The 26,917-nt window shown below is 37.6% G+C and overlaps 2 protein-coding genes across 2 annotated transcripts; one reads left to right on the top strand and one right to left on the bottom strand.

Moving 5' to 3' along the window:
• The first annotated feature begins 822 nt into the window (after nucleotides 1-822).
• glrx (glutaredoxin (thioltransferase)) lies at nucleotides 823-2,926 on the top strand. Its single transcript, XM_084387380.1, has 3 exons — nucleotides 823-1,113; nucleotides 1,429-1,544; nucleotides 2,704-2,926. Exons 1-2 carry the CDS (start codon nucleotides 910-912, stop codon nucleotides 1,540-1,542), a joined length of 318 nt encoding a protein of 105 aa, XP_084243506.1. The 5' UTR covers nucleotides 823-909; the 3' UTR covers nucleotides 1,543-1,544; nucleotides 2,704-2,926.
• Nucleotides 2,719-26,917, bottom strand: rhobtb3 (Rho related BTB domain containing 3; the record flags this gene model as incomplete). Its single annotated transcript, XM_084387379.1, has 12 exons — nucleotides 26,418-26,917; nucleotides 25,342-25,582; nucleotides 24,927-25,119; nucleotides 21,490-21,647; nucleotides 18,932-19,040; nucleotides 16,624-17,013; nucleotides 12,143-12,252; nucleotides 9,820-9,922; nucleotides 9,314-9,487; nucleotides 7,052-7,218; nucleotides 3,434-3,530; nucleotides 2,719-2,837 (listed from the first exon to the last, which is right to left on the bottom strand). Coding segments are annotated over exons 1-12 (1,863 nt in total). The 5' UTR covers nucleotides 26,420-26,917.

Raw genomic sequence — 26,917 nt, 5'->3', positions numbered from 1 at the left:
CACAAATAGTAAAGTGGAATAGTAAGCTAGGCTGCATCCGAAATTGCATACTTCCCTACTATAGGCAAAAAACAGTATGTGACAAAGGATGTCTGGATTCACAGTACTGACAAAAGACTAGGCAAAAAGTCCTCGGATGACCTACTTCTTCTGGTGAGATTCTGAAGTGTTCATAAGATGGACACTACTATCCCATGAGGCCACGGGAGAGGATTTGTGAATGGCTGTGAAGGGACACAACTGATGCTGGTAGCAGGTCAAGATGATATAATGACAACATGGTGTACGTCCAGATTACATGCATACTATTTAGAACGTACTTTTTTTTAGCAGTCGTGAAGTAGGCCTATTTACTTACTCAAAACAAGTACCTTCTCCAACCTTATGTTTTATGGCTGTCTTAATTAAAATAATGAATCTTCTCTGCGTTAACATGAATCATCTTGAATCAGCTCAAATGTTCCTATACATATATTTTCTTTCCAACTTTGCAATCTGAATAATAAATAAATATATTCCCCCACAAAAAAAGTGGAATAGTCCCGTCGTCAATTATTCCTTACATATACCCAACCGATTAAATACTCTAACACAGTCCACAGTCGAATCCTTTGATTCGGGCCATATAAGTCTGTGAAGTGAAATCAGGAATGCGTCACACAGTTCAAAAAGAGACATCCGTGAACAAAAGTGAAATAAAACTATTCGTTTTCTACAGGATTCGTTCCAGAACCCGGATTCTTTTAACAAACCCTCCAACAAATTGTCTATTTTTATTTTTATTGTATCAAGGAGTGGTTAACTTAAATCCCGCCCTACCCTTTAAGGGTGTAAACAAAGGAAGAATCATTTCTGTTTCACTAGGGCTGACTCCCGTGATGAAAAGCAGTGCTAGTTACGTAAAGCACAATGGCAGAATTTGTTAGAGCGCAAATTAAGGGTGACAAAGTAGTTGTGTTTTTGAAGCCGTCCTGTCCTTACTGCGTACTCGCGAAGGATGTTTTGTCAAAGTATAAATTCAAAGGCGGACATTTGGAGTTGATCGATATCAGCGGACGCGATGACATGGGCAGCATACAAGACTATCTGCAACAGATCACGGGCGGGCGCACCGTGAGTACTTTTACAATGTTATTATAAGACCGTATTACATTGACTAAAAAGTGTAATGTGCGACTTTTTAAATAACTTTAAAAAAAAAAAAAAAAAAGTTTAATTAGCGAATTTTTAGCTGAGTCACCAAAGAGCATGACCTGCACACGTGGCCATGAATCATGATCATTGCAGATATTAAATATTTAATACATATAGCGTATTTATTTCAACTTACAAATGCTTTATGAGTATTTATGTTTGATTAATTTCCATTGTCATTTATTATGTTTATGTAGACGTAGGCTTTTTTTTTTTTTCATGTACAATGTGTAGGTTCCTCGAGTCTTCATAGGGGAGAAGTGTATTGGAGGAGGAAGTGATGTCGAAAGTCTTGACCGTTCTGGAGAACTGAAAGGCATGTTGCAAGCTATCGGATCTCTGCAGTGAGGGTATACTTCACAGTCCTTCTTTATGAAATATTGTAAATAATATACAGCATAATTACACAAGTGGTTATTGGTTTTGCTTCAGGGCCCACATTTTACATTGGGATCTGAAGTGGCCACAGTGCCAAAATTGTGTATTGTACACAAAATGTTTTCAAAAACTGCCTTTTCTCTCAGCATCAAGTAATTTCATATCACAAAACATATCATAGTCAAAAAAAAAAAACATATTTGTCCTCTAATTTAAATGCAGTCTGGCTCCAGTGTTATTTTAATATCATTGAGATTATATATTAGGCTATTCATATTTTTAATATAACAGCTTTTATCTACAGTAGCATTGTTTTTCCCATCATCACCAACCATATCAGAACAGACCTATAAATCTGTTTTGATTTATAAACCCAGACCTATAAACCCATTTTTGGATCGCAACCCATCCGTTGAGAACCACAGGTTTAGATTTAAGTCACAGACTCTCAGAACGAACACACATCCTTCTAAAATGTCTTTATTCATCATGAGATGATGGTCAACAAAACTGGACTAGACTAAAGACAGCCAGAATCGGCTCTACGTTGACCACACCAACTGCACTAACAGACGATCCACATGCTGGATGCGTACTTCGTATGTTATTAGTTGAAATAAAAATCTCAGATGTACATGTTACAAAAATAGTTGCATCAAATTCAAATCAATCTCATGGGGGGGGGGGATAAATATTTGAAGTTTATTCAAGTCATATTGCCGGAGTAACCACTGAATTCATAAAGAAAGAAATCTCACCATGACAAAACATGGCTGACCATGAGAGTGAAATATCAATCTCTGGAAAGAGTATAAGGTTGACTCTACCCTGTTTAATACTTTGGGGTTTAATCCATCGCAGAGGAAGTTTATTGCACCAATCAGGTGTAATCGTTTGTACAGAAGATACAGTGTCCACATAGAAGGGCTCTATAAGACATCGTCACACAGGATCCACTCAAATCCAGTGAGAGTTCACAGCTGTCCGCTTTATATCACAGGCTCAGTGGTCAAAGTTCACGTGTAAATACAGTATATCAGAATCCACCAGAGGTCAAACATAGGTCTCTTTTATCCTGCATGTAAATGAATCTTGCATCCTCTGTTTTTCGCCCTCCCTTCCGGTCCGTAGGGCGTCAAGAAGGGGTCACATGATGCTGCAGCGAGACTTCCGGATCTGCCGCCTGCGTTGCTGGTACTCGCTGAGCTCCTGCAGGTAACCTCTGGAGGGCCAGCGCAGACGTTCCACCTGCTCGCGCTCCTCATCTGCCAAAAAAAACGCATCATCGGGACTAAGAAAGTATTGCGACAACACCTCCTGGCTGCCACCCACCCCTTGAAAAAGCATCTAATCCGTCCACCAGATTTCTCTATCTCGCACTTCAATTGAAATATAGGCTGAAAATGTAATTGTCTCTATAATGTCTATATGTGTTTCTCATTAGATAATGCATGAAGAAATTATAAGGTTGCTTTAAAACTCCAAAGGGAGAATGATGAAAATAAAACTTTTCCTGTCACTGCTTGCTTGTTGTATTCATTGACTCACAAATCTATACACCATTCGTGAGGTGACCGTTTTATTTATTTGCCAAGTGCACGTGGAAGGGCAAGATGTACTAATAGGGTGTGAAAATGATTCATTTGTTTCAAAAGTGACCTTACAAATGCTCTTAGTGTTTCATAATAAAGCTGTTGACAGAAGCCGGTCGTGATTTGCATGGGCTTGTCTGCAGCAGCAGCTGTTCGGAGCGCTCTCGGGACGCTGGTAACTGGTTTTTGTAGCAGTCAGAGATAATTGTGTGTGCTTGAATTCTAATGCGCTTAAACATCCATTCCAGGCGGTCAAGCGGACGGCTCACCTGATAGCTCCAGGAAGTCAGGCTTGTGGCTGAAGATCAGGTAGTTATTAGCGATGAAATGGAGGAGCCAGACATATAGTTGCTCAGCGTTGTGACACTGTGATGACAGAGAGTGACAAAAGATCACATAGAATGTTAACTAACAAACAAGTTGGAAGTATCACAGAAGGTATTTTTCAAATAGCAAACTACCATAAAAATAGAATTTTTTAGCAAATTTGTAAGCAAAACCAAATGACCTAATACAGGTGATAAAATGTGTAGTTTACATACTTGACTACAAATATTTAAAAGTAATTTTCAGTACTTAACAAATTCTGAAATAAAATATAACTAGTAGGGGCCGTTTACATGACACCAACTAAAAAGGAACGTTTTTTAAGCGTTTTGTAATGTGCTTTAACACAACAATGGCATTTTTGGAAGTTGAAACCTTTTATTCAAATAAATAAGCAAAACATTTTTGGATAGGCCTACCAGTGACATTTTCGATACCACAGCAAAACTACTATAACCAAAGACTTTATTATAGTCAACTATAAAAAAAGAACAAAAAAACTTAACAAAAAAGTAAAAAAGAACAAATAAATTTAATTTCAAGCAATGGCCAGAACAAATCTAATAGAACAAAGATGAAACAGATTAAATGAAACCAATTAAATAAACACAGCTTTAAGATTTTTAGGTAGGTCTCACAGTATTCACGCACAGATATTGAATAATCAAATGTAAAATAACAGTATTTTATTCCGGGATGATTTTTTGGGTATACATATAATGTATTCTGAAGCAATATTCTCATCAGCGTTCTATCAACTTTTACATACTTAAATCTGCATATTTGTTATATTTACCCCAGGGCGTTATTTACCCTTTATAAAGGCGCTGATTTTTATTTTTACCTTATTAAATGTTTGCATCATCTTTCATGTCAAATTCTTACATTTGATCAATAAATTCAGTTATAATAATAGAACGGGGCTGTTACCAATCAATTTAAATAATTTAGCCTATACACTGCAAAATTGTAACGGCAATAAATAGCCTAATGTTATGAGATTAATGTTTTAAATAAATGTTTAAATATACAAGAAAAAATTCAATTATACTTTTAAACATGAAACTAAACCGCCAGTAGGTGGCGGCAAGTGGCCGCCTTAATAACTGAGTCATTCGTTCAAACGATTCGTTCAAAACGCTGAATCATAATCATTCTGTAACAAAATACTGCGCTGATAAGAAACGTTACACACTCACCTAAAGGATTATTAGGAACACCTGTTCAATTTCTCATTAATGCAATTATCTAATCAACCAATCACATGGCAGTTGCGTCAATGCATGTAGGGGTGTGGTCCTGGTCAAGACAATCTCCTGAACTCCAAACTGAATGTCAGAATGGGAAAGAAAGGTGATTTAAGCAATTTTGAGCGTGGCATGGTTGTTGGTGCCAGACGGGCCGGTCTGAGTATTTCACAATCTGCTCAGTTACTGGGATTTTCACGCACAACCATTTCTAGGGTTACAAAGAATGGTGTGAAAAGGTAAAAACGGCAGTCCTGTGGGCGAAAATGCCTTGTTGATGCTAGAGGTCAGAGGAGAATGGGCCGACTGATTCAAGCTGATAGAAGAGCAACTTTGACTGAAATAACCACTCGTTACTACCGAGGTATGCAGCAAAGCATTTGTGAAGCCACAAACACGCACAACCTTGAGGCGGATGGGCTACAACAGCAGAAGACCCAAATAGGAAAAAGAGGCTACAATTTGCACGAGCTCACCAAAATTGGACAGTTGAAGACTGGAAAAATGTTGCCTGGTCTGATAAGTCTCGATTTCTGTTGAGACATTCAGATGGTAGAGTCAGAATTTGGCGTAAACAGAATGAGAACATGGATCCATCATGCCTTGTTACCACTGTGCAGGCTGGTGGTGGTGGTGTAATGGTGTGGGGGATGTTTTCTTGGCACACTTTAGGCCCCTTAGTGCCAGTTGGGCATCGTTTAAATGCCACGGCCTACCTGAGCATTGTTTCTGACCATGTCCATCCCTTTATGACCACCATGTACCCATCCTCTGATGGCTACTTCCAGCAGGATAATGCACCATGTCACAAAGCTCGAATCATTTCAAATTGGTTTCTTGAACATGACAATGAGTTCACTGTACTAAAATGGCCCCCACAGTCACCAGATCTCAACCCAATAGAGCATCTTTGGGATGTGGTGGAACGGGAGCTTCGTGCCCTGGATGTGCATCCCACAAATCTCCATCAACTGCAAGATGCTATCCTATCAATATGGGCCAACATTTCTAAAGAATGCTTTCAGTACCTTGTTGAATCAATGCCACGTAGAATTAAGGCAGTTCTGAAGGCGAAAGGGGGTCAAACACAGTATTAGTATGGTGTTCCTAATAATCCTTTAGGTGAGTGTATAAAGTAGTCGCAAGTTGAGGGGTTGATATTTATATAATAAAATAATCAGTCAAAATGCTAAACAAAAGTTAAATAAAAACGTTTCCTTTCATAATTTTTAACAAACAATTTTGGATTATTTATAAAGTTTTATTATAGGAGATTTTAAAAGAATTATTTTGCCACAATGGCGCCCCCTCCCGTCCGGCGCCCCTATGCACTGCATACAACAGCTGTTATAGGAGCAGTTGGCCACATCCAGAAAAATTAATGGATCTCTAATGGGCCTCTGCTGGATGTATATGGTTATTACACTTTTTTCTAAAACTGTTTCCTACAGATTTTTCTCTAACCAGCAGAAGGCAGAATTCTGCATCTAACACCTAGATAAATATCCAGAAACAACACATATTTAATTTTGATCATTATAGTGTGTTTTTTTTTTTTCATAAATATGTGATTTTTCATATGCATGCTAATGGTTTAAGTTGAGGAGTTGTGCAGTAAATAGGTTAAAAAGTCATTCATACCCCCTAAAACACAGCACAAACATAAAGATGAGAAGAAAACATCATTTGTATATTCAAAAAAATCCCTGTACATTTTTTTTTAGGTCGCTCTCACCCCAAACACCCCAAATGTAAACAGGAAACGAGGAGAACATGAGTGTCAACCACGTATCTGGTGGAGAGTGGAGCATTTGAGTCGCGCATAAAACACAAAACTGACGGGAGAAGCTCTGTTGACTGGATCTAAAACCCTCACATCTCCCATCGCTGTAAGTTACCGAAAGCAAAACCACACATCCAAACCAACATCACATGACTGACACACATCTGCGCAGCCCAGAGCAGCTCTCTCGCACTGTATGACGTGACAGACCGCTAGTTGTCCAGTGTGCTTCCGTTCACACAGCGCGGGTATTTTCCAAGAATGCGGTTGTGAGTCCTGGAAATGTACTTGTGTGAGTTTGGTTATAGAATGCGGTTGTCGCTATAGCCTACCGTAAATAACTGTGTACGTATTAAGGACTCAAATACTGTGAATGCAGCACTGACGACTGTATTCTGCTGCTGTGTGAACGTGGCCTTTATAACATCCCAGTATTCATACATAGTTGCACTTTTATAGTGATATTACGGATCCAAAGCACTCTTAAAAAGCACCTTTAAAAGGTAATCAAACACACCCCTTTGACCCACCTTTGCTTTCTTCAGTAAGCGAATCACGCTGATGCCCGTAGATGCCAGCTCTCGACTGGGCATGTTCTGAAGATACGCGCAGACGCATACCTCACACAGGTGCTGTAGTCGTTTCACCTGGTACATCTCTGCGCACACGAGCACGGCCATGGCCTGCAACACACTGGCTGAACACACAACGCACACACCACCATCCATCCATCAACCTCGGCTCATATTCACCCACTGTCAATCAAGCTCAGTTTTTGTTTGCATCTTTTTTTCTCAAGCGTTGTTTAATGTCTTTGATATAAGCAGCAAAGCATCCATCACACACTGACAGACAGAATGAGTAAAGCAATCTGACATTTTAAACCATTGTTTAAAAAAACAAATATGACCTGAATCTCTACATGTCATTATGATTGAAACATCTGGATTATGTTGCACTATACAGTGAATATAAAAGGCCATTGTTAGGCCTCTTCATTCACACTTCATAACATTTCATATTTTATTACTTAATAATACAAATATTAAGAACCATACAGTAGCATTCAAAAGTTTGGAGTAAGTATGATTTTTTAAATCCGAATGGCTTAGTGCAGGCGCTAATGGATCCAAAGTTGTATCTCGTAAATTACCCCACTAATAATGCCCGGAATGGTAGCAAACTTCTACAGTAGTACAAATAGGCTCTGTACTCATAAAACGAGGCATTGGAAAGTTTGTAAGTACAACACTTGTCTGATGGCTAATGCTACCGCTAACTCGGACGTCGAGGTCACTTCTGTGATTTGGGAAAAGCCTGTAAAAGTCCTGGCAGAAAGCGATGCATAAGGATGTAGTGTAACGACGCCCAGTTCCAGGAATGCACTAATATTTTGTTGGTAGTACCAGTTTGCAACAATTATTAGTTAACACTAAGTTGTCAACACTTCGGAAAAAATAATAATTTGTCGTTACACTACATCCTTATGCATCGCTTTCTGCCAGGACTTTTACGGGCTTTTCCCATATCACGGTAGTGACCTCGACGTCAGGGTTAGCGGTAGCATTAGCCATCAGGAAAGATGTACTCCTGATGTACTTAGAAACTTTCCAATGCCTCGTTTTATGAGTACAGAACCTATTTGTACTACAGTAGAAGTTTGGTACCATTCCGGGCATTATTAGTGGGGTAATTTATGAGATACATCCTTGGATCCATTAGCGCCTGCACTAAGCCATTCGGCTGATATCTCTAAATAAGCTCTAACTTTAATAATGTTCGACCAAGGGAAAAAAAGCTTCTGGGTGGGGTGTTTGGCTCGAGGTCATGGTGCAAAGGTCCCTAGGTTGAAATTACTCCGAACCATCCTTTTTAGAAGCACAATTGTAGAAATTATTATTATTTTTATCTTTCCAGGCCCAAACTTTTAAGCATTACTGTACGTTTTAAATAGCATTATTTTATGAAGCAAAATTATTAATGAAAATTCCAGGATTTTTGGTCAAAAAAAGTGTTCATTTGTCCTCTAATGTATCATTTGATACTCAGACATTGGTCCAAGATTAAGTCTTCTGAATCGCATAGTGTATTCGAGCACAGTTGAAACACTTTATTGACCAATCAGAATCCAGGACCTGAACAATCTATTCGATAAGAGCATTTAGAGGTACAGTTCACCCCAAAATGAAATCTCTGTCATCCTTTACTCATCCTTCATGTTGTTCCAAACAAAATGAAGATATTTTGAAAAATGTTTCACGTTTTTTTGGTGGTTGTTTTTTGTCATACAATGAAAGTCAATGGAGCCCAGTATTGTTTTGGACTCCAATGACTTTCATTGTATGTACAAAAGCAGAAACATTCTTCAAAAGATCTTTAGTGTTTAACAGAAGAAAGAAAGTCATTTAGGTTTGGAAGGGCATGAGGGTGAGTAAATGATGACAACAGACCTTCTTCACAGCAGCGCCATCTTGAAAAGTAAGAATGAAAGTAAGGCTGTGAGGGATAGACACCCCTTCAGTGGCTTGTACTGTTATTTAATGTGTTTTTGGATTGTTCAGCTGACAAAACACAGCAAATTTCCAAGAAATTTCAGTAGACAAAAAACTCCCAACAATATAATCTGTGGAAAATTATAAATGATCTAGGAGCTTTTTACAGCGGATGCCATTGAAAACACGGCAAGCCTTTCCCTTACAGCCTCGTTTTCATACCTGTCACATGGCGCCGCTCTGAATAAGGTCTATTTGCATTGTTATCCCTTTTACAAGTCTTGAAAAGCACATCCTTACCTGGACAGCAGGTGTCAGTGTAGAGGTACTCCAGGAAAGCTAGGAAGGTATCAGACGAAACTCCGTGGATTGGCACCACGCGACTTCGTGCCTCAGCGTACTTCCCACTAAACATGGCAGCCATAACATCGCAGCGGGCCACAAGCACGGCTCTGTGCGCTGGCAGCACGCTTCCTAAAAACACACGCACAACATTACAGAGGAGCTCTGACACACACACAAGCCCTTCTCTTGTATTTACAGTACCACTTTAAACTCAGAATCAATGTGCCATTGTGTGTGTGTTACAGGGTTGTTTTTGTTAACTAAAACAAACTATTAAAAATAATTAGAAATGTTGCCTTAGCAACTAACTAAAATAAATTAATAAAAAGTACTAAAATTACTAAAACTAAAATAAAAATATAAAAGCCAATTCAAAATATTAATAACTACTATTGTGTATAAATAGCACAAAAATTATAATGGTGTGTTAACATGTCCATGCACATAGCATTGACTCTTGCCTTGGACCATGAAGATGACATCAGAGTACAAAGGGGAATTGAAGAGGCTTCCCAGTGTCAAAGGACCTTGTTGAGAGCGGGATGTGGGTGTGTCCCTGGGGGCCTGCAACCAAAACGAATCAACACTGCAGTGCACAATTTGAGGCGATGAATACTGGTACTACCTTGAACATTTATAATTGAGAAACCAGGTTAGCCATGCAAATCCTTGGAAAAATTCACACTGGATTGACTGTAGTAACACCAACTGCAGGTGTGATATTTAAAAAAATGGAAACTGTTATAATAAATAAATAATCTTCCTACTATTACATTTACGGCATTTGTAATTGTAGATTTTATACAAATGCCGTAAATGTGCTAGAAGTAGCAATGAAGATAATAATAAATAAAAAAATCATACCTGCAGTAGTACTGGTCAAAAGTTTGGAAACATTACTATTTTTAATGTTTTTGAAAGAAGTCTCTTATGCTCATCAAGCCTGCAATTATTTGATAAAAACAAACAAACAAAAAACAGTAATATTGTGAAATATTATTACAATTTAAAATAAGGGTCTTCTATTTGAATATACTTTAAAATATAATTTATTCCTGTGATCAAAGCTGAATTTTCAGCATTATTATTCCAGTCTTCAGTGTCACATGATCCTTCAGAAATCATTCTAATACGCTGATTTATTATTACTTTTGGAAACAGTTATGCTGCTTTCTTTTGTAACAATATACACTTACCATTCACAAGTTTGGTTTTTTTTAAAGAAATTAATACTTTTATTCATCAAAGATGTGTTCAATTGATAAAAAGTGATAATCAAGTTTCATATTGTTAGTAAAGATTCTTTTTATGGATGTATATATAAAACACATTAACAAAAATAAATTAGAAATGTAATGTTAATCAAACAACTCAAGAAAAAGGAAATTACACATTGATCTTGACTGAATAACTTCAGTACCTTCAAAAAAAGAATAAATGTATATTTAATTAATTCATGCAATGACAACTATCCAGTGTATTGTATTTACAGTTGATTTGGTCATATCAGCCACCTCTAATAATATAAATTATATTTTAATATAATTATTATTTATAATGTATTAACTTAGACTAACAAATGCTAATTTATCTCAGTAACACACTTATTTTTGGACACTTTTGGTTACAGAATAAATTCATAGGTGAATAATAAATAAATAAATAATAATAAAATCCCAGAACAGGCAATTTCTGGCATTGGTAGAAACTCAGTGCTGCAACCACACCAAAAGGTGTCAGTATAAAGTTTTGAGTCTTGTATCAGCCAGCGAAACAAAAACTCAGACTGCATCCGAAATTATATACTTCCCTTCTATATAGTAGGCGAAAAACAGTAAGTGACCAAAAAAAATAATAATCCAAATTCACAGTACCCGGATAAAAAGTATACGGATGACCAACTACTTCCGGCGAGATTCTGAAGTGCACATCCAATGGACACTTCACATCCAATACTATCCCATGAGGCCACGGGAGAGGATTTTTTTATTTTGGTTTTTTTTTCGCGAGAGAATTTGTAAATGCCAGTGAAGCGACTTAAAGGGATATTTCACCGCTGGAAAGATGAATGTGTATTTAAATTGGCTAATTTATGTAGTAGAAATGTGAAATTATTTTAGAAGTTGGTGCCTTCTAAACTGAGAAAAGCCAGAAAATGTATTTTTGGCTCATGTGGATGAAAGACAACAACTCCCAGAATGCACTTGCTTCGCTGCCCTACGAGGCCACTCCCAAGCCACGCCTACCGGTTACAGAGGGCAGTATCGGAAGAAATGATACAACTAGGCCACTAGTTGACTCGAAACTGAAAAGACGCCGTTTTATCGTGAGATCCCCCTATGGGCGGATTGAAAACATGCGGAACGAGCTCCTACTACTGGCTGTAGTCTGTAGTCTCTAGCCTCTGGCCAAAAAAGCCTCCGATGACGCAAAATTACATTTTTTTTCCAGACACACAATACAGAAATCTCTCGTCTCAGGGGGACATGAGGGAGGGAAGCACGTCATCGGAAAATACTACCGGGTTTCTACTGATACAAAGCTTAATGCTAATCGGTGAAGTATCCCTTTAACTGACACTGGTAGGTCACATGATAATGACAACATGTAGTACGTCCGGATTTCATTCATACTAAACGCATTCATACTACATAGAACATACTTTTTTAGCGCTTACAAAGTTAGTACTTATTTAAAATAATTACCTACTCAAGAGAGTATGTGATTTCGGATGCAGCCTCAGTTCTATAGATCCAATCATCCTCCTGTCTGTCAGAGTGATACCTTTTCTCTCCCAACGAATGAGCGTATCCTGTCCATCAGCTGGGCCACGGCCAAAGGGTTCTTCAGTTTTTCAGCGATGGCTTCCTCCAGGTATTCCCATTCCCAGGCTCCTGCGAAGAAGACACATCATCATCACCAACACGCACTGACCCATGAACGCATCCTGCTCGCACGTGCATTAACTGGCTGTCCGGCTGACCGTGGAGTAAATCTTGACCTTTTACACTGGCTGTTCAGATCTGCTGGACTTTCACTAATAGCTCAACCTCTCAGAGCTGGTGAATTCAGTTACAACTTTAAAAACAAGCACTTTTCTCAGCATTCTCGTCTCGATATACTAGCAGCAGAGGTGATACAGCTGTTTTCCATAATAATTAAATTGTGAAAGATGTTTTTTTCTTCTTCTTGGTGACAGCTAAGAATATTAAACCAATATTTAACTTGTTATATTAACTGTTATTTCATAGTGAAGACCACGGTTCTATCACATACAAATTTTCATCCATCACAGCTCAGGTAATATTAACCCAGCCTTATTCGTAAATCTGTCTAGACACGTAGACAGACTGAGCGGGTTTTGAACTTCTGTGCATCATTTCTGTTAACGTAACGACCGCCCTTGGCTCAAGGGATGAAAACGGCCTCTGCAAAATCACATGGTATATCAGCGGGGTGAGATGGTCTCATCAGTATGGGCTTCACCTTCTCACCTTCTGAGCATGGCTTCACTCTGATAAATGAGTCTATAATATCCATTCCTGTTTCCTGAACTGTTAAAGCCTCCTGATTGAGATGCATATCCATCCTTCCAGCCTCCATTTTGCATCAGAGGTTCCAAAGAACGGTGAACAGGAGGTAATATTCCAGGCTTATGAGGAATGCATTTTTGTGGCGGCCTTATACGAGCATAGAATCACAATTGTGTATTTGGGTGAATGTCACGAAAACATCCAGAGCACACCTCAGAAACGTCCAGAACACACTTCAGCCCAAAATCAAAAGAAAAAAATATAGTTTGCATATGGAAAATGCTCTGTGACATTATTTTCATGACATTTAAAAGTGATTTCCCCCTCATTCAGTTTTTTAAACGTAGCGAAATTAACAGTACTTGTTTAAAATGACATGAGATGGCCTAAAAAAAGCTGTTTACACGTGGAGTGCATCGCCTCTTGGAGGCAGCCATGTTGAGATCACATGACCAGCTGAATCCTACTTGCTTTATTTTGGTAACCTCCTTATTTTCAGACAGTTCAGCTCACAGAATAAATTAAACATGGCTGACTGCACATTTCTACAACAGCATCAGCAACTGAAAACATTTGCTTTTGCATGATGCTGTATTTATACCACTAGGTGCCAGTAATATATATATATATAGGCTATATGTACAGTAAACACCATATATTTACGTGTATATATATATATATATATAGGAAATTTATATAAAAAAAATATATATAGGAAGATTAAACATTTGCCATATAGCAGCCAGCATAAACAAAAAATTACTGAGTGCAATCCTCATTTTTTAATTGTTGTGTTATTTCCACTATTGAGTTGTATGTCATTCGATTTTGTACTGTAAATTACATAAATATAATTTAATAAATTAAGACAGGAATATACATTTTTACAATTTAAAATGTATAGAATTACTTATTTCATTGTGGTGAGGAGAATTTATTAGGAAAATGTACTTAATTGTCATAAAAAAAAAAAAAAAGTTTTCTGTTGATTTTGGGCAAAATAAAGGCTTTATTTTTGCATTACGGTAATGAGATGAAAATGTGCTTAATTGTCATAAAAACATATTGTCACAATGGTAAAAATCTTAATGTTCCAAAAACAGTCAACATTTTATTTAAACAAAACAATTTTTTATTATTTCTTTTAATGTTGGGTTATATAACATTTATTTATTTTGATTAGTTTGTTTGTAATGGGAATTTGGGAGGAAAATGAACTTAACTGTCATGGAAATAATGTCACAAAGCAACAAATCTTAACGGTCCAAAATAAGTCCGAATTTTAAACAAAACATAATTTTTGAATTCTTTCTTTTGATTTTGGAATAAAATATGGCATATTTTTGACCATAACCATAAACTCAAAACATTCTAGAGGCACATAAACTCAGCAAGAAAAGAAACATCCCTTTTTTCGCAATACTGTATATTAAAGATAATTATGTAAAATCCAAATAAACTTTATCTTTATTGGAAAGGGTTTAAACAATGTTTTTCATGCTTGTTCAATGAACCATAAACAATTATTGCACATGCACCAGTGAAACAGTCTTTAAGACTGTAGACAATTAAAGTCACAATTACAATAATTTAGGACACTAGAGCCCTTTCCACTGACTCTGAAAACCACCAGGAGAAAGATGCCCAGTATCCCAGATTACATGTGTAACATGCCATAGACATGCTCTCAGCTGTTGAATTTTGCTGGGAAAAAAGTGAGTTAAAAAGTGAGAAGATTTCTTTTTTTGCTGAGTATACATAATTATGATCATCTTCTGGTTTCTCTCTTTCATTTTCCTCATCTGCATGTACAGTCACACACACACACTTAAGCAGAAAAACAAGCGCACACACACAAACACACAGATCTCTCTGTCCTCCCAACCATGATAATCAGCCTCCAGGGTCTCATAGAGCGGACTGTCGTCATACACGCACGTGTAGAGAACTATAAATCAAACAGGCTTTGGACACAAACAGACAGCCTCCAAACTATGGCCATTTTAATATTGAAACAATCCTATAAATATCAATCTCTTTCAAACACAAAAGAAAACACAATTGCAGAGCTGAAGAGATAAGCCAGAGAAAGGGAGAGAAAATTCCAACCGTAACTCAATTATATCGCCTAAACCAGCAGAACCGAGGAAGCATTTTCAAACTGTTTCCTTCAATAATGCTAATCTCGCTTCATATTTACAGTTGTGACAGGATTGAACATGGAAAGAGAAACGCCGCCAGCACACCAGCAATAAAAGCTGTTCCCAGAGGAAACGAGCTCTTTCATAGCTCAGGAGAATAGGTTCTCTAATAAAAAAAATATATATATATTATTAGTGTTTTTTTCATAGCTCAGGAGAATTAGGAATTAGAAAATTAAAACAAATATTCACATTCATATTGATTATTACTTATTATTGTGCAAAGGTCTCCATTTGCACTCCATTTAATCTCATTTTCGTCTAACAGAAACAGCTGAGTACTGAGAAAGAAAGTACTGAGAATCTGTTTTATTTTCTTATGAATATGAAAAGCTACACTCAATTTGTTCAAGATTTACGCATTTCATCTAATAGCAAAATTACATCAAATTGAATTAAATAATCCTTAGGCTACATATTATTAATATTATGAATTAAGAATTTTAAATGAGTAAAAAAATAAATAAAAATCTTAATGGAACAAGGGATTGGACAATGTATTTTATGCGACTTATGCGGATTTTTTTTTTTTATGATTGAAGTCCCCTTGTAGTCAATAATTGTATCCCTTAAATCTCATATTTGATCACCAAAATGGCACATTTAAATGTTTTTTCCTGTGAAAAAAAAATCATGCCTTAAAATAGCTTGAATGTGACTACACCCTTGCTTCATTTCGTACATGTAAATTCATGAATATGCAAATGAGCCCCGCCTCCACTCACCCATACAAGCTTGATGTATCAGAATGGAAACACGTTTTATGTATCTACATAACAGTAATTATGTTATCAAACAGCTAATAATGTGTTACTAAAGTTACATGAACCATGTTCGCCATCTCAGAGTCATCTCATTGCCTTCTGAAAATCAGCATCCTTAGAAATGCTTTAAACAACTCAGAAAGTCAGTGGAGAAAGGCATATAGGTCATCATAACATGGTAATATACATCCAATACATAATTCACCCTCTATATTGCTAAATGTACCCGGTTTTCATATCAACAGAAAAATATACCGGGATAATCTGGCTTCTCTCGAGACTCCCCTGCTTCACACAGCAGTTAATGATATGCTAAAGCTCGTCAGCATATACGTGATTGGTTACAAGGTAGTTTGTGACGTGAGAAACACCAGCGACTGTCTTTTTTTCACTTTCAGTTTTAAGGAGAAAATACTCAGCAAAGGTGTTGACATGAATTTGCACATGGTTTGTCTTAAAGCATATTAAAAACACCACATAGACATTATAAACAACATTAAAAACTTGATTTTCACCACAGGGGGTCTTTAAGATTAAGCTCTATTTTTTTTTTTTTTGCTCTTCATTCATAATATGAATAATATGTAATAATTATTCAATTCAATTTGATGTAATTTTACAATTAATTAAAATGTGTAAATCTTGACAAAAAGGCTTAAACCTTTTTTTGAGTGTCTAAACGTCAATATATTGTAACCTTTATCTAACAGCAGTTGCCTTGAACAACACCAGCCGTAATATTGCAAGCAGTGCACGTTCTCTCTCACCTCTGTAAAGAAACATTAACGTCTCCCACAGGCATAAACACAGCAGCGGGTCCTTCACAACCAGCCGTGAGAGGTGTCCTGGAGGGTGCCCGTCAGCTCTGGGTAGATCATCAACACCTCCATCCCAGGTGGACAAAAGCGAGTGGGGGGGGCCATCTCTTTCCCTACAGGTGCAGCGCGAGATGGGCCTTTCCCAGGCTTGCCGTCCCACCAACAGCTGTCTGAAGTATGGGCTGATGGCACACAGAACAGACGCGTGCGCCCAGCCCAGCTCCTTCCCAGCGTCCCCAGCGTAGAACGCCACGTCTGCGAACTGAACGCCGCGTTCGAGCAGCCACTGCAGGTCCTGAGAGAAGCTGGACTCCTCCACTCTCACCGGGGGAAGACGCGCTAGAAGACATTATAGAACAGCTTTATTGCACAGATGTTGCTCTTTCATAGCTCGGGCGACTAAATGTTGGTCGGATTCATTCATATGTTAACTTCATATCGCAGATGTTTCTCCTTTAATACCTTAAAATAGATACAAATGAGACGGCTGTTGACGTGCAGTAAGTAGATGCGTTCAAAGGGTAATCTCTGACTTCTGATTACAGACTTTGGCGTCTTGACTGCATTTGTTTGATCAAAAATACAGTAAATCTTTAATACTGTGAGATATCATTACAATTTAAAATGACAATATGAAAATATTATAAGATGCATTTTAAAACCACAGTCTTCAGTGTCACATGATCCTTCAGAAATCATTCTAATATGCTGATTTGCTGCTCAAGAAACATTTCTAATTATTATCAATGTCAAAAACGGTTGTGCTACTTAATATTTTTGTGGAAAGCATGCTACATTTTTTCATGATTCTTTTTCATGATTCATAGAAAGTTCAAAATAACAGCATTGATTTGAAAAATCTTTTGCAACATTATAAATGTCTTTCCTGTCACTTTTGATCATTGCATCCTTGGTCAATAAAAGTATTATTTTCCTTCAAAACTTTTGAACGGTAATTTATCAGATTACTGGGGTCTTTTTCTCAAGAAAAAAAACCCTAAAAAGTAGGTAAACTGACCAACTGACCATTTGCTCTCCATTTAATCTCATAGTCAGAGATCATAGTATTATAGAAATCATAGTTTGTTGACATAAGTATGCTAAAGATGCTCGGACGCATACTATTTCCAGTGTACACTTTTTTATTCCAACATTCAAGCTTTCTAGTGAAAAATATAGTTAAATGTGTTTTTCTTTTTTTAATTCTACTTGCTTACATTCAAATCAGAATTCAAAATAATATTCTCAAATTCCAAATCATAGTATGTTCCAATGCATTTTCAAAGTATGCATCCTTGCATGTGTTCAATATTGCTCACAGCTGTTCAGATTAATTTGAATGATGTCTGGGAGAATCAACTGAGATATTAAAAAGATCTAATTTGTGATAATTGTTTCCTGTAGGGAACTGTTGGATGCACAAAGGCTGTGAGCGGGATTAAGATAAAAGGAATAGTTGAAAGAGAGGGATAAACAAGGTGAGCTAAGCAGAGGAGGATGACGGGTAAGGAATTTTTTAGTGTGATGGAAACAAGGTGGAGAAAAAGAATGATGAGACAAGCAAAGCAGAGAAGACGGGATGAGTAAGGGATAATGTAATAAGACGGGAGCGACAGGAAAAGTGACGTGAAAGCAAATCCCAAATGAGGGAAGGGCACATTAACACCAGGCATTAAAAAGAAACAGAACAAGTACAACAAACAGATGTTGTTTAGTTATAATGTCTGTATTATAGGCACATTTTTTATATATTACCGCTGTACTTTTATGCACTCGTCCATAACCATTCATTTGAGGCCACACCAATGGTTTCCCAGCATTCAATACCCTTCATATTTTATGTGCTGTGCTCTATAAAAAGAGCCTAAGTGGTGCTGGAGCCACACCAGCAGACTACAGAAAGCCTTGGCTTCTCTTTCTAAGTGTCAGTGCTGGTAGCAATGCTCATCTCGTGCAGAATGCTACTAGCCTTCAGCAGACAGTCCTTTATCTAAATGGCAGACGAGTACATTGGCTCAGTTACTGATGAATATTGTCATTTTGTGCGTACTGTGTGCTGCCCGAGTGGTTTGCAGAGATTAAGATAAAATGTCCAGCTAATTGCAAGTAGTCAATAGTGAGATTAGCCAAAATTATGCAGGTTTGAAGGGAAACAGAAAAGTCGAAAGATGCCTAAATATCCTATAGTAAAATGGAAGGTCGACGTCTAGACGCATAATGTACATAATAATGAGGACAAATCTCAGCAGCCACTAACCTGGCTGGTCCAAATGAGGGGGGCGGGGCTCGTTGAGCCTGTGACCTCGCCGTTTGTCTGGCCGTTCTTTGGCTTTCTGCTTCAGACACTGAATCATGAAGTATTCCAGCTGTGTGAAGATTCAAAGGTCATGTAAATAACATCTAAACATACCACAATCACACAAAGAGTAATATAATGGGATATTTGTGGCTATTTAGATTTAAAAAACTGTGCCAAAATTTCACCTTTAGGGGTACATCAGCTTGTCGATGAGGCAGTACCCTTAAAGGAACACTCCACCGTTTTTTTAAATAGGGCTTATTCACTTTCTTTCCTACATTTAGATAGGTGGGCAAATGCATTTTTGTCTCAGTGCATGCATTGTTTTAGTTTGACAGGGTCGGCTCTAGCTTAGCTTAGCATAATGAATGGAATCCTTTGTTGCCAGCTAGCATGTCCTGAGTAAAAGTGATATAAAAAATAATAAAAACCCACCTAATTACTTCTTGTGGCCTGCGTATTCACAACAAGTACAAATAGTGATGCAGATTAACACTAGGCGATTTCCTAGGCAGATATTGACTTATATATTAAGGACTATATTAAGGGGAAGCACAGGCGAAGCACTGCTACTTGGGCGTGATATCTCTGCGCCCAAGTAGCAGTGCTTCGCCTGTGCTTCCCCCTAATATAGTCCCAAGTCAATATCTGCATAGGAAATCGCCTAGTGTTAATCTGCATCACTATTTGTACTTGTTGTGAATACAAGTGAATCCCTATTTAAAAAAACGGTGGAGTGTTCCTTTAAAAGGACAACTTTGTACCTTATCTACCCATAAAAGGGGAATATTAGTACTCTAAAGTTACTAATTTTGACAGTTTTTTGTTAGATGCTTTGTGCATTGAGTATGAATAGTCGTAGATACAGTTTGCACCAAGTTTAAATAGCAACAAATACTTTTTTTTTACACTATGTGCAAAAAAAGTGATAGATTAGCGATAGATAAATTCTCTGAAAAGTGGTTCATGGAGTTTGCAGTGTAAATAGATATTGCTGACATTTTAACACAGGGTTCCCACACCTTGGTTAACTTCAAATTCAAGGACCTTTCAAGAACTTTCCAGGTCCAATATCCTCAAATTCAAGGACTTAATGTGGGGACACATTTCAAGTGAGAGCAAGGTTACATCGTGTTACCTTGTAAGATACACTGTTACAGTTTTTTTTTTGTCAAACACAACTATGCAGAAAAACTTTTTTTGGCCAATTTTTTTTTTTTTTCCAGATTCAAAAACTTTCAAGGATTTCAAGGACCCGTGGGAACCCTGTTAACATCAATAAAAGAAATCCGGATTTCATACATGTTCAATATAGCATCTGTGACTCAATTACCACCACAATTCACATTATTATGAAAAAGCCGTATTCAGGTCACTTTATTTGACTAATTAAAATTGTGAGGTAAAGCAGCGCTGTTTTACCCGGTCAAAACAATCATCCTGAAAACACATTTGAGTGTTGAAAGTTGTGTTATAACGTTTCTCTATGCATTCGCTCAGTGGCTGTGTGAGACACTTGTTGCACATTGCAGTAAGCTAGATTGATATTAGAATATCATATTAATAAAAGCTGGATGATGTGTTTATAAACGGCATACAGTTAATTTTAAAATATATTGTAGTATGTCAGAAAAAAATACTGTATTATTGTTACTACAATTAAAGCTCTTTCTGATTTTGCTACAGTATGTTAGCCGCTTGACAAAATAGTGTTGTCTCAGAGTCATGGTACAAACATGTTACTCGCGGTAAATCAAGAAATCAAGAGATTCAAACAATAAGACTAACAGTGTTGAGCTATATAACAATGATTATTTTTCTGTGGATAAAGGTATCCAAACAGTTGCTCACCTGTGTAATAAAACACATAATATATTATGGAAACCGAGGGTAACGCAGATTTGAAGTTATTGACAGGTGACACAATGACAAGGCCATTACACTGGTTTAATTTGCTGATTTCTCTGGATTTAAACATTGTTGGAAACATTTGGGATAATGCAAGTACACAATTCAACAAAATATGTAACATTGTTCTAGTGGTTTTTGGATATTTTAATCCAAAAATCGTACATATTGTGCCTTTGAGGGTTCGTTCCGGAATGTCTTGCCCCATAGACTTCCTTTGTAAGAACATTTCTATAAACATGTTTTGCTTGGGTTTACAAGCTTAAGAATGAGAAAATGATTGCCTCCTTATTGCATGTGATAGATAGACAAGAAACCTTAAACGCTCCCAAAACATAAATTCTAATTAGTCATTTAGCAGAAGCCTTTATCCAAAATGACTTACAGTACGCTTATTACAGTCCCCCTGGAGCAACCGGGCCTCAAGGTCTTAGTGGAGATGGATGGGTTTTATGTTTCACCCCAGGCATGGAGTTTTTAAATTACCCCTTACTAGGTTTGAACGTCCAACCTTATGGTTACTAGCCCGGAACCACTAAACCTCAAGTAGTTCCTCTGCATACTAATGAGACTTTTTAACAATGATTAAGAGAGAAAGAGACACTTACCACACTGCCAAAGTAACGACCCACAAAAAAGTTGTTTAGAGAGGGCAGCTCCAGGTAAGTGGCCCCCAGGTCCCTGGACAGCTGGAGCCCTTCACTGTGGGGCACACAGCTGCTCCAGTCGGACGCACACAGAGGACATGTGCACGGCGGGCCTTCATCTGTGGAAGATACACAATAAAAACGTGATATATGCATATATAAACGCATTACTGAGGCACAGCACAAATGACATTTGTAGAGCAAGGGGCCAAATAAAGCAGGCAAACATCTAGATTCGTACTGACAGAGACTACATAACATTCAGAGCCATGTCAACTGGCAGACATATGGAGCGATGGAATCAGAGTCTTTATTACGTAACAATGCATGCCAGTTCAAGTTTATACCAGCGTAAATTTAAACATCATGTGTTTGTGGGGACGGGTGAAGAGAGAGTGGCAGTGACAGAATGAGAGAGCAGGATAGCTGGATAAAAACAAAATGAGTGTGTGTGTGTGAAAGTGAGTGTGTGTGTGTGTGTGTGTGTGTGTGTGTGTGTGTGTTAGGAGGAGTTGGCCGGCCAGTAGGGTAAATGCCTCAGGGAAAAGAAGAGCCAGTAAAATGATAGCAAGAAAAGACAGCTAAATGGAGAGAGGGATAGATTGAGTGAGAATTGAAGAGTGGAAGAAAAAGACTTGAACAGGGCACGGGCAGGAAGAGATATGAATCACTGTAGCTAATAAACCCCCCTCAGAGAAATGGAAAAAGATGTACTGTGCGAGTATGTGTGAGCATGTTTTTGACCATGTTTACACTCTCATTTTGCCTTGGGTCTCTCCAGTACAGAGCAAAAGCAAATACAGCACGATTATCATGACATGAATTCATTAGCATCAATATTACTATTGCTCATGCTTATATTAGAAATAAACAAACCACTAAGTTTAAGTCCTAAAGGTATAGTTCACCCAAAAATGTAAATTCTGACATTATTCACTCAACTCATGTCGTTCCAAACCTACATGGCTTTATTTCTTATTGTGGAACTCAAAAGAAGATATTTTGAAAGTCATTGGGTTCTGAATAACATGGGACCCAACTGTCTTTCATTGTATTTTTACCATAGTATAAACATAGTATGTTTACATGCACTGTAAATCCAACCCGATTTCAAATTCTGAAAGTTCTGTTATGAACCCAAATGTTGCAATCTGATTCACATATTCACTGTAAAAAAAATTATGATCAATAAGTTATGACAACATACAGTATGTTTTTACATAGCTTTATCTCATCAAAATAAGTTTATTTGAAGTCAACTTGTTATATTATTATTATTATAAGTTATACAAGATTCAACTCATCTTTTAAGTCAGTTTAATGTAATTTAAGTTGAAATGACTTAAACATCCAAGTTGATTGTACTTAAAAATTTAAGGCAGCAACTTTTGCATTAATTTACATGGATTTAGAACAAAACTTCAGCGCGTGCACAACGTTTAGAACCACGAGAATATCACCATTGCTGCTGTGAGCTAATTGTCATTTTTGCCTTGAAGACATAACTAAAAAGAGAAATGGCTTTTTAGCAAATATTTAGTAAATATAGTCTCATCCACTGACCAATTCGTAAGACATAAGATATAAATAAATATGAACATTCGTCTGACAAAACGAATGTAAATATAGGCATCACGGTATTGCACATGCATGCAAGTTATTTTTGAATTCGATTAAGAAAATAGTTACTGTAGATTCATGTGTTTAAATGCTTAATTGTTTCCCCGTTGATCCGATTATTTCAGGTCTACACCACTCCAAGAAATTTCATTCATATTGGGTTTAATTGGATCGTCTGAAATTTGGCTTTTCAATCTGATTGAGCTATCAATCTGATTATTTGGGTGCATGTAAATGTAGCTACAGGAAAAAAAGTCATACAGGTTTAGAATGACATGACGGTGAGTAAATGATGACAGAACTTAAATTTTTGGGTGAACTATCCCTTTAAACTTTCTGCATAACTCATTCTGCACTGTTTGTAATACACAAATGCTTGTTGCTTTTCTAGTGATCGAACGTATGATCCTAGCAATTGCATATCAACACCCTGACAACACCCTAGCATCAAACTGAGCTTTGCATGGGCAAGCAACACACATTATCTTCACAGTATGAAAAATATAGTTATGACAAGCAAAACTTTACAGCAGTTTTGTCAGCTGAGCTCCTTTGACCTAAAACATTTACTCGAAGTAATTTCTGTAAATTCACGGTTCAAATGTTGGTTAATAATCACATGACATGCAGGTAAACTAAATATTTAGTAAGTGTTTTTATTTTTATTTGTTTAAATTTTACTTAATTAATTATTAGCTTTTCATCAACTCGCGAACCCCAGTTTAAGAAAGCCTGTGCTACAGGAACTTTTTGCAATATGTTTGTTCCTTCTCCATTATCCTTCCAGGATAAATGTCGTGGCTGGATGAAATCACATCTTGAATTATACATCTCAAAGGTCATGCAGTGAGCAGAGAGCCGCCACTTCTACAGTGAATGGAGCCAAATCTGTGGTCTAAGTGCTTTGAGTCTTGAGTCTATAAATGTTTATGCTATGAGCATATTCAACAAACGCTCATGGTGCAACCGTGCTCAGCACATCAAAAGAGTGCCAAATCTCAGCTCGATCACACTTTTTCCTTTTCTTTGAAGTCAGAAGCTTCTCATTTGGTGCTGTGCTGCATTTGTAGATACATTTTGCACGATTTTGGCCTGTCCCAGACGAAAGATGACCAATTGTGGTGATTTCTGTGGTCGTGGCTCCTAAACGGTGGTCGTACAGCGAGAGAGGTTCAAAGATGGCCACTGTCTTGGCCTTGCAACCAAAGATAGCCTGCGATAATTTTCTGAGAGTGTCATAAATCTAGCATGCTCATCTCACAGTTTTTGCTGCTACAACCTACGTCTAGTGACTTGCATGTCGTACCCAAGTTTATTAGATCACGCTGTACAGTGTGATTTGTAATGATCTTATAGGATTGCCGAAATCGGACAGTCTGTAGCAGGCATAACCAGTTCAACATCACAGTACCATAGTGTTTCATCCATTTAAATGAATTGAATGTTGCATTTTGTCATTTTAGGAATGTTTAAAAGTCAATTTAAGTGTCTAATACTTTGATTGACATTAAGTAATTAGGCTTAAATGCATACCATCATTACTGCTTGACATTATTTGCTCTGCTTACAGTACTTAAGCTCACATTCCATAAGCAAAACCATATGGCAATTTTTAACCAGAGTTTAGTTAAATTGTTTCCATTAAGTCCATTATCTTCCACATCTGCACTGCAAAGGCTGACTATCTTTTAGTTTTCTTTAGAACTTCATAATATAGAAAATATAAATGAAATGAACACTAAACAAATGCAAAACAGAAACAGCAAATCACGTCTCACCATTTAGTCTTGCCCCAATGGCTACCAGAATCACAGGAAGACCCCAGTGTCGAAGAAGAGGGCGAAGTCTTGGAGCATAGCCGTTTCTAACCTGCTGAAAGGCCAGTTTGTCGTTGACCGAGTACTTAATGACCACGATGTCGGCCTGCTCCAGAACGCTCCGCACGCTCGCCCAGTCACTGTCCAAAAGGTCCTGCGATTAAAATGAAGGATGAAACGACCTGGGATGTTTTAGAGGGCATATCTCAGTAGCTCAGCATCTGTTCCATCAATCAGCTTATGGATATCACTGCTGTAGCTAAATTCCTCTTAGTCCTCCAATCATTGTGAAAACAACTCCCTTCCCAGAGTCTGCAGAAACCCTAATCCTGCTTTTGAATCCCATCATCCCTCTCTCATTCACTCTGTTACTCACCCAGCTGGGACAATCCCGCACCATCACTCTGACATCCCCGAATACTCTTGACTGGTACTCTATAAACGCAGGGTTCAGGGGATGTCTTGATGGCGTCATAGAGTTTGGATCCAATTCCCGAGCTCCGTGGCCCAGGTAACTCCACAACAAACCACTCTGGATCTGTCCCGGGCCGGCAGTCTCATCCCCAGGACCGACGCCCCCAGGACACTCACTACCCAGCGCCACTATGTGTATAGACCTGCAGCGGTTTAAATTATAATACAACCGTTTGTCTTTTTATAAGCAGACAAAGCCTATTCACACAGTCATTCAGTTACTCTCATACACTCTAAAGTAACTCTAAAAATGCTCCATACAGTTAACCAATTAACGGGTTCTTACTGTAGCATAGGCTACTTACACAGCTTACCATATACGGTGAAGAACAGTAAAATACTGGTAAATGTATGGTTTTTGAAAGTAAAAACTATGAATTACCTATAAACAGATGACAGAGAAAGCTGGATCTAACAACTTAAAATAAACAAAAATTTGCAATTAATTTTAACGGGAAAATTTTCGCAAAACTGTAAGTAACCTTACGGTGTGTGTGTATATATATATGTATAGGCTATATATATATATATATATATATAAAACCACAGTAGTTGTACTGTTAAATAATGTTAAAGATAAAAAAGATAAGTATAAATTAACAATTTAATGAGAATACATTTTTATGGTAAAATATTACAATTATTTTTTTTATGAGCATTTTGATTGGTAAAATAAGCAGGGCCAAATAATAACATATGAGCCCAAAATGGCTCATATAATTATTGCATGTTATAGTGCATTAATATGCATGTATTATATTCATATAGTGCACATTTTTATAATCTATTTATCGACCATTTTCTATATACATAGTAACTGTTGTTATAGCACACGCAACCTATGCATGCGTGCAAATGTCAATGCATAGTAACAGTTACAGTGCATTAATATTTACCTCAGTGTACTGTAGCATAACTGTCAATTTTGCGCTATCGGAGCTTCAGTCATGGCAAAGCATGAATCATATGCATACTTACATGATCACAACAGCAGTCCGCTGGAACAAGGCTCGTAGAGCACGTACTTCAGCGGCGGGTTTTCACATCAGTCTCCGGCTTTTTTCCGCAATGAAGGTCGGACACGGTACAATCCGTCAGCAGAATGAAAAAGCGAACGGTTCATTCATTAAACACGCGCTGTAAAAGTGAAAGAGTGTCAGGTGCGCAACGATCCGGCTGTAAACACACACATCCAGGCAGAAAAGATCCAGTGGATCCTGCGCTAGAAGAAACAAGTTCATACTCCACAGAAAACAGGGATCCAGCGCTTCCCGGGACGCATGGCACGATGTGAGCACTGTAACCAGACGTCACTTGAGCATAACGTCAAAGCTCATGGGTCAATGAGACAATAATATAGGGTTAAACAAGAAAGACCAGCGGCAGCGCGAGTGGGAGCCTCCTGACTCAGCAAACGATCGGACGGACGTGAACACTTGCTGTCCACACCGCACACAGGCTGGTCGTGTTAGTGCTGT

The sequence above is a fragment of the Rutilus rutilus genome, assembly GCF_951802725.1.
Source record: "Rutilus rutilus genome assembly, chromosome: 18".
Taxonomy (NCBI): Eukaryota; Metazoa; Chordata; class Actinopteri; order Cypriniformes; family Leuciscidae; genus Rutilus; species Rutilus rutilus.
This window is presented reverse-complemented; position numbering and strand designations above follow the sequence as displayed.

Coding starts and splice junctions, on each gene's coding strand:
- glrx (XM_084387380.1), top strand. CDS start 910: ATGGCAGAATTTGTTAGAGCGCAAATTAAGGGTGACAAAGTAGTTGTG. Junction 1,114..1,428: donor AGATCACGGGCGGGCGCACC/GTGAGTACTTTT, acceptor TACAATGTGTAG/GTTCCTCGAGTCTTCATAGG.